Source organism: Ostrinia nubilalis, chromosome 29 (assembly GCF_963855985.1).
Source record: "Ostrinia nubilalis chromosome 29, ilOstNubi1.1, whole genome shotgun sequence".
Taxonomy (NCBI): Eukaryota; Metazoa; Arthropoda; class Insecta; order Lepidoptera; family Crambidae; genus Ostrinia; species Ostrinia nubilalis.
This window is the reverse complement of record NC_087116.1, coordinates 3,103,194-3,118,401: the sequence shown is the minus strand read 5'-3', so window position 1 is coordinate 3,118,401 and position 15,208 is coordinate 3,103,194. Positions and strand designations below refer to the sequence as shown.

The 15,208-nt window shown below is 39.2% G+C and overlaps 2 protein-coding genes across 16 annotated transcripts in view; one reads left to right on the top strand and one right to left on the bottom strand.

Annotated features, from left to right (window-relative positions):
- LOC135085659 (uncharacterized) overlaps positions 1 to 15,208 on the bottom strand; it is a 354,394-nt gene that overhangs the window by 144,416 nt on the left and 194,770 nt on the right. The gene's annotated exons all lie outside the window — the stretch shown is intronic.
- The window catches only part of LOC135085657 (uncharacterized), a 150,294-nt gene that overhangs the window by 4,944 nt on the left and 130,142 nt on the right, over positions 1 to 15,208 (top strand). For 8 of the 13 annotated variants that reach the window (XM_063980433.1, XM_063980430.1, XM_063980435.1 and 5 more), the window contains exons 3-11: positions 535 to 723; positions 1,662 to 1,706; positions 2,826 to 2,963; positions 4,183 to 4,368; positions 6,107 to 6,244; positions 10,633 to 10,770; positions 12,247 to 12,435; positions 13,374 to 13,418; positions 14,537 to 14,674. In XM_063980433.1, the coding sequence (XP_063836503.1) occupies positions 535 to 723; positions 1,662 to 1,706; positions 2,826 to 2,963; positions 4,183 to 4,368; positions 6,107 to 6,244; positions 10,633 to 10,770; positions 12,247 to 12,435; positions 13,374 to 13,418; positions 14,537 to 14,674 (1,206 nt within the window). Of the gene's footprint in view, positions 1 to 534; positions 724 to 1,661; positions 1,707 to 2,825; positions 2,964 to 4,182; positions 4,369 to 6,106; positions 6,245 to 9,482; positions 9,571 to 10,632; positions 10,771 to 12,246; positions 12,436 to 13,373; positions 13,419 to 14,536; positions 14,675 to 15,208 lie in introns of those variants that run through there. The other 5 variants (XM_063980431.1, XM_063980429.1, XM_063980428.1 and 2 more) reach the window with 5 other exon arrangements.

Here is a 15,208-nt window from a genome sequence, read left to right as displayed (position 1 = left end):
TCTGTGACGGGTCTGGGTGTTACTATGTATAATATGTATGTATTTAAAAAAAAAAGTATATAAGTAGTATATCCGTTAAGCTAGCACCCATAACACAAGCATTAAGTTGCTTACTTTGGGGCTAGCTAGCGCTGTGTGAAATTGTCCAAAGATTTATTATATTTATTATTATTATTATATTTATTATTATATTATTATATTATTATATTATTATATAGTCTGTGGTCTAGTGCAGGGATGTTATGGATATCCGTAACCGTAACCGAAACTTTCGGATATCTGATATAAAAAAATATCCGTAGCCGTAACCGAAACCGGTATAATATTATTCCTATATCCGTAACCGTTTCCATAACCGAAACTACATATCCATAGCATCCCTAGTCTAGTGGTAGAACCCGATCGAGTTAACTGCGCACCTCCCTCGCACTCACGCTCGATGTGACGTCACAGCTGCCAGGTGCGCAATTAACTCGATCAATTTGACTTTACCTGTATATGTGTACATAGTGAATAAATAAAATAAAACCTTAGGACAAGATGATGTTGAAGTACCGGTGGAGAAAGAAAATGAAAAAATCAACAACCGAAATAGTTATTCTGGATGTTTGGAAATGAACTTTACGAGCACAGATGTAGAAGTTAAATGCCTATTATTTAGGAAAGCCAATGACGAAATACCCAGTACGAGTAACATTCTGAGATTGACAAGGAAGAACCCTGGTAAGTTAAACGAAAAACTTTTAAGCTCATAGAAGACTTACGCCCGTATTTACAAACATTACTATGAAGTCTCACAGTGCACGAGGACTCACAGCACAGGGTCACACACGAACCAATCACGTTACATGTACCTACCTACCGTAGCACTTTGACAACGTGTGACTGCGGTTATCCTAACATGAAAATTACTATGCAACTACATTAGCAACTTTGTTCAGTTCAGTATTCTGAAAATCTTGTTTTATACTTTTTCAGCGTCGTTTTTTGTCGTAGTTGGGTTTTTAGCTTCACGGGCCAAGTCGCTGGTTTGAGTTTTTAAATAGTTTTTCATCTAGTGACACACCTCTAAGATTCTAGAGTAGATTTTTGTTGATTTGGTGTTTAATTTATTAATAAAATATTGAAGGCGGGCCCAGTCACTGGAAGAAAAACTATTTAGAAATTCAAACCAGCGACTTGGCCCGTGTACCAAATTAAAAGTGGGTCAAGTCACTGGAAGACTTGATGTGTCACCTCATGACAAAATTCGTCAGACAAAAGAAATCCACGTTTACTTTACAGAAAAATATAATTCAAATTCAAATCATATACTTACTAGCTTTCCGCCCGCGGCTTCGCCTGCGTAGAATTTTGTCTGTCACAGAAAACTTTATCGCGCGCATCCCTGTTTCAAAAACCGGGATAAAAACTATCGTATGTCCTCTCCCGGGACTCAAACTATCTCTATGCCAAATTTCATAAAAATCGGTTCAGTGGTTTAGGCGTGAAAGAGAGACAGACAGAGTTACTTTCGCATTTTTAGTATAGAAGTATAGATTTTGCGAAAATGGGTTTACATCAGTAGGTGTTACAATATTACGATTATTTTAGTTGCGACAGCGGTTCAACATTACCTACATTTATTATTTATTTATTTATCAATATTTCTTTGTTTTCAGACTTTGAACCCGAGGGAAATCCTGATCTAAGCAATACAATTTTAGGTACCTACCCTACACACTCGTATTTTTTAAGAAATAAGGCTGCTTTTTAATATCTACAATGTTTGTTTTATTCATAGACTAATTTCTGCTCGATTAACCAGTTAAATTGCGTTTGTAATAGAAAGTCTCACTTATCTTTTAATATTTTATATTGTTTTAAATTTTCATGATCACTAACATAATTATTATTACTGACGGGATTGCTACCATGTACCTACCTTAAGTTTGAATTTCCGATATTTCTGCACTGTTCCAAGCGAAAGGAAGGAAACTTGCGGGTGAGATGAGATGTTAAGGGCAGACATATCGGTCTACCTTGCTTGGAACAGTGCAGAAATATCGGAAACTCAAAATTAAGGCACATGGTAGCAATCCCGTCAATAATTATATGATCAAACGAACCAGCCATTTATGTAGGTTTGATTTGAATAATAGGAAGTTTTTATTGTGTTCATATACAGGGTGTTAGGTAAATGGGTATATGAGCCGACACGAGCCCATGTTAACATGGTCATATAAATGGCATGGTGAAGTCAGAAAATTGATATCTTCATTTTAAAAAAAAAAAATTCATACAAATCGGATTTTATAAAATTTATTTTGTATGAAAATTAAAAAAATTAAAATGATGATATCAAATTTCTGACTTCACCATACCATTTATATGACCATGTTAACATGGGCTAGTGTCGGCTCATATACCCATTTACCTAACACCCTGTATATTAATGATAGCAACATAATTACGTGCGAGCGACAAGGATGGGCAGCTTGGGGTCATTGGACGGGATTCTACGTGCTCACGGACCAGGCTTTACACCGCGGCACCGATCAAAATGGCGCACAACTTTAGGGCCCTGTAATTTTTTGTATTTGTAGAGATATTTATTATGTTCTTCTGATTAACTTCGTTGCGGGTCCAATGACAGTTTAACAAAGGTCGTCGCACATTTATCAACCCGGAAAGGGATCGTACTTAACCGTATCAGTCCAGTTTTGGATCCTGCTTTACTGGATCCCTCAAAACTGGGAAGATTGTCGTGGAAAAGGGCTCTAATTGTTAGAGAGGAGGAGAGAGTAGCTATAAAAATGAAGTAAAATGATTATTTTTGATTTCAGGTCAATCTTCAACAATATTGAAAATTATAGAAGATGGCGATGAAGCGTCTGGTTTCACAAATGGCCAAACACTGTGCTTTAGTTGCTACGACACAAACATTGATGCAAAAAAATGTATTATTAAACTTATCACTGCTGGTATGTGGTTCGAACTTCTATTATGTTCTTCGGATTAATTTCGTTGTGGGTCCAATGACAGTTTAACTTTCCCCCGGGACGAACTTGTCCTTCACTGGTTGGGTTTTATTGGCGGTCAAGCTGTAGATCCTGGCTACACAGGAGTTGCAGCGGTGGGAACGAGAGGTGGGAATAGTCCCGTGGTATGTTGTTGGGTATCGTTTTAAGTTTACTAATACACTACCTTTACTAATATCTAACAAGTTTTGTCTTTACTAATTCAATTCAATTTATTTATTTTAAGACAACAATGATCCACATGGTTAGTAAATGTATGCCTTATAGGCCAGTAGAATAAAACACGAAAAAATATGAAATCGGAAATAATTCCTACAAAAGGTTTTTTGTTTTAATGGCTTCATTTTTTGCCCATTAAGACTCTCCTAGGTTTTCGACTTCGGCGAGGTGGGGGGAATTTTTCCGATTTTACTTTGTACCGCGTAAAGAACTTACAGTATCCAAAAGTGGTCTTCATGACGGTTGAAGGGCATTTAATTCTGCATTGAATAAGACCAAATTCATGTGTTTTGGACAAACCGTTCTCGTGATAATGTTCGACAAAGTAGAATATAATATACGTATAATTAATGACCCTCTCCACGTCCAATGGCTTGCTACCCGCAGGCTCCCAAGCCTTGAAAAGAGCCGCCTTAACCAGCGTATCCCTGTCAAGCCTCGCGAGTTGGATTCGCCTATCCTTGTTCGTCCCACCCGTTCCTTTACTACGGTTGCTGCACCTCTTCCTTGCACGCTCCTGTACGACTCCATGTTATCTACTATGGCTGCCCCTCTTCCTTACCCACCTCCACACATCGGGTCAGCTTGTAGTTTTTAAGGAGTCGCCCAGTCTGTGGTCTAGTGCAGGGATGTTATGGATATCCGTAACCGTAACCGAAACTTTCGGATATCTGATATAAAAAAATATCCGTAGCCGTAACCGAAACCGGTATAATATTATTCTTATATCCGTAACCGTTTCCATAGCCGAAACTACATATCCATAACATCCCTAGTCTAGTGGTAGAACCCGATCGAGTTAACTGCGCACTTCACTAGAATGCAACTCTCCCTCGCACTGACGGTCGATGTGACGTCACAGCTGCCAGGTGCGCAATTAACTCGATCAATTTGACTTTACCTGTAAATGTGTACATAGTGAATAAATAAAATAAAACCTTAGGACAAGATGATGTTGAAGTACCGGTGAAACCAAATGAAAAAATCAACAACCGAAATAGTTGTTCTGGATGTTTGGAAATGAACTTTACGAGCACAGATGTAGAAGTTAAATGCCTAATATTTATAAAAGCCAATGACGAAAAACCCAGTAGGAGCATCCTTCAGAGATTGACAAGGAAGAACCCTGGTAAGTTAAACGAAAAACTTTTAAGCTCATAGAAGACTTACGCCCGTATTGACAAACATTACTATGAAGTCTCACAGTGCACGAGGACTCACAGCACAGGGTCACACACGAACCAATCACGTTGCATATACCTACCTACCGTAGCACTTTGCCAACGTGTGACTGCGGTTTTCCAAACATGAAAATTACTATGCAACTACATTAGCAACTTTGTTCAGTTCAGTATTCTGAAAATCTTGTTTTATACTTTTTCAGCGTCGTTTTTTGTCGTAGTTGGGTTTTTAGCTTCACGGGCCAAGTCGCTGGTTTGAGTTTTTAAATAGTTTTTCATCTAGTGACACACCTCTAAGATTCTAGAGTAGATTTTTGTTGATTTTTTATTTAATTTATTAATAAAATATTGAAGGCGGGCCCAGTCACTGGAAGAAAAACTATTTAGAAATTCAAACCACTGGAAGAAGTCACTGGTCTATGCAAAACCCCCACAGCACCGACGCACGAAACACACACCTTAACTTGCATTTCGATATTATAAAAACACAAAACACCTAATAACACAAAACAACAACACAAAACACTTAGAAAACACTCAAACACCTACACCGCCACAGAAAATTAACATGTGCCTCAAAAACACACTATCCTCCCAACCCAACCGACCAGTTTCAGGGCCAGTCTGAAAATCAGCGCTGAGCTTGTAGCTCAGCATTATGCTGAGACTGGTACCTTTTGCTTACCTATAAAAGTGTAACATCATAATCAAATTTTTGTTTATAACTTTTTCTTTTTTTTCTTTCTTTATTTCTGTGTATGTATACCCATTCACATGTAAGTAATTTATATTTTAGTGTAGCAATAAAAAAAAATCATTTTCATTTTCAAACCAGCTACTTGGCCCGTGGACCAAGTTAAAAGTGGGTCAAGTCACTGGAAGACTTGATGTGTCACCTCATGACAAAATTCGTCAGACAAAAGAAATCCACGTTTACTTTACAGAAAAATATAATTCAAATTGAAATCATACACTTACTAGCTTTCCGCCCGCGGCTTCGCCTGCGTAGAATTTTGTCTGTCACAGAAAACTTTATCGCGCGCATCCCTGTTTCAAAAACCGGGATAAAAACTATCGTATGTCCTTTCCCGGGACTCAAACTATCTCTATGCCAAATTTCATAAAAATCGGTTCAGTGGCAAAAATCGGAACCAGCGATCCGGCATTGATGGTGTCGCCGCCCCCCTGTTAAGGCTTCGGCAGACCAAACGCGGGGCAGTAGCAGTGCGGGTCTACCAATACTCGATTGTTAGTTCCGATTTATGCCACGTTGGACAACACTGAAGTGTCACAATAATGACATTTACAAGAGGGCGCTGCTATCAATGCTCGATTGTTAGTTCCAATTTCTGTCACTTGACGTTACAGAATCGTTGATATTAGGCTGGGTTGCACCATCTTATTTCAACTTCGACAAACGTCAAAAATCTGTCAAACTCCATACAAAAAACATAGGTCGTTAAAGTTACGGTCAAAGTTTGGTGGTGCAACTCAGCCCTAGTGTCTGGTCTGCTTATGTACCATCGGCAACAGTGTTAACTATCCATTGCCTGTCATGTCGTCTCGTTCTATCGCAAAGAATCACCATTTGATGAGAGCGAGAGCAAAAACGGAAATGGATAGTTAACAGTGTGGCCGTGTGTACTTTGTTATGTGCACATTATTAATTGTTCATATTCATTACAGTTAATGCAGCCGAAGCAACCACTGCAAGATTTGGTCAGACTCCAAAAGAGACTTCCAAAAGTTCCAACTCATCTCCCACGAAATCTCCAGACGTGGTGACCCCACCAAGATCTGCATCATCAGCCACATCATCTAAAGGTAACTAAGCCTAAGATGTTTTTAACTAAAGCCCGGTCTGTGAGCACGTAGAATTTTGTCCAATGACCCCAAGCTACCCATCCTTATCGCTCGCGTCGCGCGTAATTATATTGCTGTCGCGACTGTGCGACGGGCGCCCGCAGTGAGTGTGTGAACCAAGCAGACTCAAAAAGCAACTTCTTACATAACTCCCTCGAAGTCATCAACCAAGACCGCTCCTGCATCCGGCGCACCCTCAAAAGGTTATCCTGCATCCTGTATTACCGGGTCCCGCTAAACTGGACTGTCGTGTGAAATTTTGCACATAGCCTAGTCGCAGACTACAGAGGGCTTTGTGAGGTTACATCAAACGTCCTCACCAGTGAGCGCGTTAAAAAAATATATGTCAATTTTAGTTCTTGAAGTTTCCGCTAGGGAGCTGTACAATCCGTCATACATTTCGTCGTCAAGCCTAGGCGCAGACCACCGACTTTTAGTTGGCCGATAAGTAGTTATAGACTAAGAAAGAGCTAGTGAACGCCAGATCTACGTCATTTTATAAAAGCTGAAAGTTTATCAGCGTATGCTCTCAATATAGAATAGAATGTTGGTGAATCATGAAGTTTGGGTCATCGGGCTTTGACCGTAACTATGGCGATAACCGGTGCTTTTTGTATGGAGCTTGCCAGATTTTTGACGTTTGTTAAAGTTAAAGTAAGATGGTGCAACTCAGCTTTAGTCCATTAGTTTTAACAACGTTTACAAAATTCACACTAAGCCCTCGGATCGGTTTTTGTGGGACACTGCAAACGGGATTGTAACGGGATGTTCGTGTAAACATTAATATTAAAACACTTAAACTACTAAACGGAAACCTGCATAAAATAGTTCGTGCAAAAGAGAGAGAGAACAGACAACGAATTCGTTCGTAACCATAGAGATATAGAGAGATGCCAACTAATGCGCTGAGTTCGAAAATCTGTGTCGCATTACAAATTCACACACACAAAGAAATCAAAATAATTATGTGCTCATTATCCACTGCGCGGCTGCGGTATCAGTACTCAACGTTCGAATAATCTTTAGTACTACGCAAGCAATGTAAACTGTTTACATTATGACGTCGCTGCTGTCATCATTGCTTTCACGAGCAATGTGTTCTTTATTGCTGCTACACCGGCCCCGCCCCCTTGGCACATCTCCTTTAGTTTCTGTGATCTGTGTTCGTAACGTATTGTTTTTGTTACCAAGCAAACTCCAAAAGCATCAGTTGCATCATCAGAAGGTAACTCCTGTTTATGTATAAGGCCCATTTGCACTATGCGGGTAATTGACCGAGACGAAGCGCGAAGTATGGGCGACGCATGGCGAAACGAACAGAAGTGCATGTTTACACACATACATGTCTTGTAATGCCACATAGAGGGAAAGTACTCTTAATGCTGTAGATAGAAAATTTTACTCAAAGAAAACATTACTTTATTTTTGACTAGCGGCCGCCCGCAACTTCGTACGCGTGGATCCCGTTTTACCCCCTTCATCTATCTTACGCGGTTTAGATTTTTTCATACAAATGTTTTTTTCCGCTAACTCCCGTTCCCGTGGGAATTTTTCAATATCCTGTTGTAACTAAGCTTTAAGTTTACTAAGGTACCTGCATGCCAAATTTCAAGCATCTAACTTAAGCGGTTTAGATTTTTCATACAAAAGGAGTTTCCCGCTAATTCCTGTTCCCGTGGGAATTCCGAAGTATACTTTAACCTGCCCAGGAGTATGAAGAATAATTGTACCAAGTTTCGTTAAAATCCGTCGAGTAGTTTTTGTTTCTATAAGGAACATACAGACGGACAGACAGACAGACAGACAGACAAAAATTTTACTGATTGCATTTTTGGCATCAGTATCGATCACAAATCACCCCCTGATAGTTATTTAGAATATATATTTCATGTACAGAATTGACCTCTCTACAGATTTATTATAAGTAGGTACAATATAGAAAACAAAGAGAACTGCATTCAAAGATTTTTTTTCGTAAATTCTCTACCACCATACAGTTTTCAGTACCTCTTGCATAAACAACTTTCGTCTTCGAATCGTTTGCGTATTCGACAAAATTCGATACTCAACCTTCGAATTAAACGTTAACGTGACAATTTTGATTCTCAAAATAAGTTTCGTGCAACCATTTCTCATACTAAGTTCGCTTTACGACACGTTCACAAGGGCGCTGTTGTAGTTTTTGTACTAAATCTCTTTATGGCGATTCGAATACGCAAACGATTCGAACTCGAAAGTTTTTCGTGCTAGTCGTACTGTAAATACCTAATTAAAATAATCTAAGATTATTTTTATTTGTATATCCACTGTGGTCGTTTCACATCAACAATTTTAACAGGAAGGTCGGTATTACTAGATAATTATATCCATCGATTTTCCTTTTTAAATTCAGGAGGTAAATTATTGAGTTTTAACCACAACAATGTGTTATATTGTTGTAACCACGCTTTCTGTTTTTTTTTTCGGATAAACTCTTTCTTTTGTCGACGTCGTAGATTATAGCAGCGTGTCGAAGAAATAAGATGTTTGTAAAATAGACATTACGACCAAAAAAAGTCGTTCGTTCGTTCGTTTCAGCCAAATGACGTCCACTGCTGGACAAAGGCCTCCAGCAAGGTTTTCCACAGTGCACGGTCCTGCGCTGCCCGCATCCAGACTCTTCCTGCGACCTTTACCAGATCGTCGGTCCACCTAGTAGGAGGCCTGCCCACGCAAAAAAAGTCATTTACCTACAATGCTAAGTAGATGCCTTTTTATCCACAACGACGAAGCTTTTTGCCTGTATCTCACCTGACGGTAAGTGAGATCAGGCCGAAGGTGGACGCGAGCTTCACCCGGAATCCTCAACCACGGAGGAACTGGCTATCTATCCTCTAACTGCCAAACGCAACAATGCTGTTAACATTGTTGTTATGGCGACAGACTTAGGTAAGATGGTGGTAGCTAGGCGGACTTAGAACAAGCCCTACCACCAACCAAACCGAACAGAAAAGTCTGCCCCCACTAGGAATCGAACCAGGGACCTCTGCGTCTGAAGCAGGTGGTCTTACCACTAGACCACAGAGGTTTATTTATGTCCTAATCCCTTTCTATGATCTGAGGTCCTAATGCATTGCATATTATGGTCGCCCCATCGACACTATGCGTCAGAACAACATTTATTTCCTTACAACACCCAAAAGCTGTATGTTATATAATATCACATAGAATTATTATTGTGAACATTATTAACATGAAGTGTCTCATATTTTTTAGTGTTTGTGCAAATTTTCTCGTATTCACAAAAAGTAAGTTTTACAAGCGTAATTTAGGAAGCCATTTATGTAGGTTTGATTTGAATAATAGGAAGTTTTTATTGTGTGTTAATGATAAAGCCTAGATAAATAAGCAAGCGCAAGAAAAGTGAGGGACTTGAAACGTCATATTACGTAGGGCGCTATTTAAGTTGTGAGCCTTGACATACGTGTTGTTAGACGATATAGCTGATACTTTTAATTTTTAATGAAAAGTTTTTTATTTTTACTATAACCTTATTCAAAACTTTTTATCATTTGAGCACATTTTTATTATTAATATTGACTTGAAATTTGTCTTGGCCACATAAACATGGAATTGACTTGCGGAAATTTTCGCGCGAAGATTTTATGTTAACTTTCGACGTGGATAATCAATACAAAACTGAAGAGGACAGTTTAATTTCACTTTTAGTAATAAAGATCTATCCTTTAACATTGTAAAACGCTAGTTTGATAAATATAAGCAATTGGATCTGTCAACAGCACTGGACCAGGGGTAATTACTGTTTGTACTCCGAATGACTGTCGTGAGTGTCGTGACTACCTAAAGCCTGGTCCGTGAGCACGTAGAATCCCGTCCAATGACCCCAAGCTGCCCATCCTTGTCGCTCGCACGTAATTATGTTGCTGTCGCGCTCGCACACTCACTGCGGGCGCGCGTCGCACAGTCGTGACAGCAATATAATTACGCGCGAGCGATAAGGATGGGTAGCTTGGGGTCATTGGACGGGATTCTACGTGCTCACGGACCAGGCTTTACACCGATCAAAATGGCGCACAACTTTAGGGCCCTGTAATTTTTTGTATTTGTAGAGATATTTATTATGTTCTTCTGATTAACTTCTTTGCGGGTCCAATGACAGTTTAACAAAGGTCGTCGCACATTTATCAACCCGGAAAGGGATCGTACTTAACCGTATCAGTCCAGTTTTGGATCCTGCTTTACTGGATCCCTCAAAACTGGGAAGATTGTCGTGGAAAAGGGCTCTAATTGTTTGAGAGGAGGAGAGAGAAGCTATAAAAATGAAGTAAAATGATTATTTTTGATTTCAGGTCAATCTTCATCAATATTGAAAATTAAAAAAAATGGCGATGAAGCGTCTGGTTTCACAAATGGCCAAACACTGTGCTTTAGTTGCTACGACACAATCATGAATGCAGAAAAATGTATTATGAAACTTATCACTGCTGGTATGTGGTTGGAACTTCTATTATGTTCTTCTGATTAATTTCGTTGTGGGTCCAATGACAGTTTAACTTTCCCCCGGGACGAACTTGTCCTTCACTGGTTGGGTTTTATTGGCGGTCAAGCTGTAGATCCTGGCTACACAGGAGTTGCAGCGGTGGGAACGAGAGGTGGGAATAGTCCCGTGGTATGTTGTTGGGTATCGTTTTAAGTTGACTAATACACTGCCTTTAGTAATAAGTATCTAACAAGTTTTGTGTTTACTAATAGGCCAGTAGAATTAAACACAAAAATGAATTAAATCGGAAATAATTCCTACTAAAGATTTTAGTGCTTTAATGGCTTCATTAGTTGCCCATAAAGACTCTCCTAGGTTTTCGACTTCGACGGAGTTTTGCTTAAGTGGTGGGGGCCCCCGAAAGGGGCGCTTTTTCGGTTTTCCGGTTATACCGCGTAAAGGACTTACCCTATCGAAAAGTGGTCTTCCTGACGGTTGAAAGGCATTTAATCCTGCATTAAATAAGACCAAATTCATATGTTTTGAACAAACCGTTCTCGTGCAAATGTTCGGCAAAGTAGAAAATATGTGTATAATTAATGACCCTCTCCACGTCCAATGGCTCGCTACCCGCAGGCTCCCAAGCCTTGAAAAGAGCCGCCTTAACCAGCGTATCCCTGTCAAGCCTCGCGAGTTGGATTCGCCTATCCTTGTTCGTCCCACCCGTTCCTTTACTACGGTTGCTGCACCTCTTCCTTGCACGCTCCTGTACGACTCTGTGTTATCTACTATGGCTGCCCCTCTTCCTTACCCACCTCCACACACCGGGTCAGCTTGTAGTTTTTAAGGAGTCGCCCAGTCTTTAGTCGGCCGTTTGGTGTAGTGGTTCAGAGCGGACTACTATGCCGAGAGGTCCCGGGTTCGATTCCCGGCCGGGCAGAAATTGAAATGATGAATTTTAATTTCTGTGACGGGTCTGGGTGTTACTATGTATAATATGGGTGTATTTAAAAAAAAAAAGTATATAAGTAGTATATCCGTTAAGCTAGCACCCATAACACAAGCATTAAGTTGCTTACTTTGGGGCTAGCTAGCGCTGTGTGAAATTGTCCAAAGATTTATTATATTTATTATTATTATTATATTTATTATTATATTATTATATAGTCTGTGGTCTAGTGCAGGGATGTTATGGATATCCGTAACCGTAACCGAAACTTTCGGATATCTGATATAAAAAAATATCCGTAGCCGTAACCGAAACCGGTATAATATTATTCCTATATCCGTAACCGTTTCCATAACCGAAACTACATATCCATAGCATCCCTAGTCTAGTGGTAGAACCCGATCGAGTTAACTGCGCACCTCCCTCGCACTCACGCTCGATGTGACGTCACAGCTGCCAGGTGCGCAATTAACTCGATCAATTTGACTTTACCTGTATATGTGTACATAGTGAATAAATAAAATAAAACCTTAGGACAAGATGATGTTGAAGTACCGGTGGAGAAAGAAAATGAAAAAATCAACAACCGAAATAGTTATTCTGGATGTTTGGAAATGAACTTTACGAGCACAGATGTAGAAGTTAAATGCCTATTATTTAGGAAAGCCAATGACGAAATACCCAGTACGAGTAACATTCTGAGATTGACAAGGAAGAACCCTGGTAAGTTAAACGAAAAACTTTTAAGCTCATAGAAGACTTACGCCCGTATTTACAAACATTACTATGAAGTCTCACAGTGCACGAGGACTCACAGCACAGGGTCACACACGAACCAATCACGTTACATGTACCTACCTACCGTAGCACTTTGACAACGTGTGACTGCGGTTATCCTAACATGAAAATTACTATGCAACTACATTAGCAACTTTGTTCAGTTCAGTATTCTGAAAATCTTGTTTTATACTTTTTCAGCGTCGTTTTTTGTCGTAGTTGGGTTTTTAGCTTCACGGGCCAAGTCGCTGGTTTGAGTTTTTAAATAGTTTTTCATCTAGTGACACACCTCTTTTAGACAAGAGTAGATTTTTGTTGATTTGGTGTTTAATTTATTAATAAAATATTGAAGGCGGGCCCAGTCACTGGAAGAAAAACTATTTAGAAATTCAAACCAGCGACTTGGCCCGTGTACCAAATTAAAAGTGGGTCAAGTCACTGGAAGACTTGATGTGTCACCTCATGACAAAATTCGTCAGACAAAAGAAATCCACGTTTACTTTACAGAAAAATATAATTCAAATTCAAATCATATACTTACTAGCTTTCCGCCCGCGGCTTCGCCTGCGTAGAATTTTGTCTGTCACAGAAAACTTTATCGCGCGCATCCCTGTTTCAAAAACCGGGATAAAAACTATCGTATGTCCTCTCCCGGGACTCAAACTATCTCTATGCCAAATTTCATAAAAATCGGTTCAGTGGTTTAGGCGTGAAAGAGAGACAGACAGAGTTACTTTCGCATTTTTAGTATAGAAGTATAGATTTTGCGAAAATGGGTTTACATCAGTAGGTGTTACAATATTACGATTATTTTAGTTGCGACAGCGGTTCAACATTACCTACATTTATTATTTATTTATTTATCAATATTTCTTTGTTTTCAGACTTTGAACCCGAGGGAAATCCTGATCTAAGCAATACAATTTTAGGTACCTACCCTACACACTCGTATTTTTTAAGAAATAAGGCTGCTTTTTAATATCTACAATGTTTGTTTTATTCATAGACTAATTTCTGCTCGATTAACCAGTTAAATTGCGTTTGTAATAGAAAGTCTCACTTATCTTTTAATATTTTATATTGTTTTAAATTTTCATGATCACTAACATAATTATTATTACTGACGGGATTGCTACCATGTACCTACCTTAAGTTTGAATTTCCGATATTTCTGCACTGTTCCAAGCGAAAGGAAGGAAACTTGCGGGTGAGATGAGATGTTAAGGGCAGACATATCGGTCTACCTTGCTTGGAACAGTGCAGAAATATCGGAAACTCAAAATTAAGGCACATGGTAGCAATCCCGTCAATAATTATATGATCAAACGAACCAGCCATTTATGTAGGTTTGATTTGAATAATAGGAAGTTTTTATTGTGTTCATATACAGGGTGTTAGGTAAATGGGTATATGAGCCGACACGAGCCCATGTTAACATGGTCATATAAATGGCATGGTGAAGTCAGAAAATTGATATCTTCATTAAAAAAAAAAAAATTCATACAAATCGGATTTTATAAAATTTATTTTGTATGAAAATTAAAAAAATTAAAATGATGATATCAAATTTCTGACTTCACCATACCATTTATATGACCATGTTAACATGGGCTAGTGTCGGCTCATATACCCATTTACCTAACACCCTGTATATTAATGATAGCAACATAATTACGTGCGAGCGACAAGGATGGGCAGCTTGGGGTCATTGGACGGGATTCTACGTGCTCACGGACCAGGCTTTACACCGCGGCACCGATCAAAATGGCGCACAACTTTAGGGCCCTGTAATTTTTTGTATTTGTAGAGATATTTATTATGTTCTTCTGATTAACTTCGTTGCGGGTCCAATGACAGTTTAACAAAGGTCGTCGCACATTTATCAACCCGGAAAGGGATCGTACTTAACCGTATCAGTCCAGTTTTGGATCCTGCTTTACTGGATCCCTCAAAACTGGGAAGATTGTCGTGGAAAAGGGCTCTAATTGTTAGAGAGGAGGAGAGAGTAGCTATAAAAATGAAGTAAAATGATTATTTTTGATTTCAGGTCAATCTTCAACAATATTGAAAATTATAGAAGATGGCGATGAAGCGTCTGGTTTCACAAATGGCCAAACACTGTGCTTTAGTTGCTACGACACAAACATTGATGCAAAAAAATGTATTATTAAACTTATCACTGCTGGTATGTGGTTCGAACTTCTATTATGTTCTTCTGATTAATTTCGTTGTGGGTCCAATGACAGTTTAACTTTCCCCCGGGACGAACTTGTCCTTCACTGGTTGGGTTTTATTGGCGGTCAAGCTGTAGATCCTGGCTACACAGGAGTTGCAGCGGTGGGAACGAGAGGTGGGAATAGTCCCGTGGTATGTTGTTGGGTATCGTTTTAAGTTTACTAATACACTACCTTTACTAATATCTAACAAGTTTTGTCTTTACTAATTCAATTCAATTTATTTATTTTAAGACAACAATGATCCACATGGTTAGTAAATGTATGCCTTATAGGCCAGTAGAATAAAACACGAAAAAATATGAAATCGGAAATAATTCCTACAAAAGGTTTTTTGTTTTAATGGCTTCATTTTTTGCCCATTAAGACTCTCCTAGGTTTTCGACTTCGGCGAGGTGGGGGGAATTTTTCCGATTTTACTTTGTACCGCGTAAAGAACTTACAGTATCCAAAAGTGGTCTTCATGACGGTTGAAGGGCATTTAA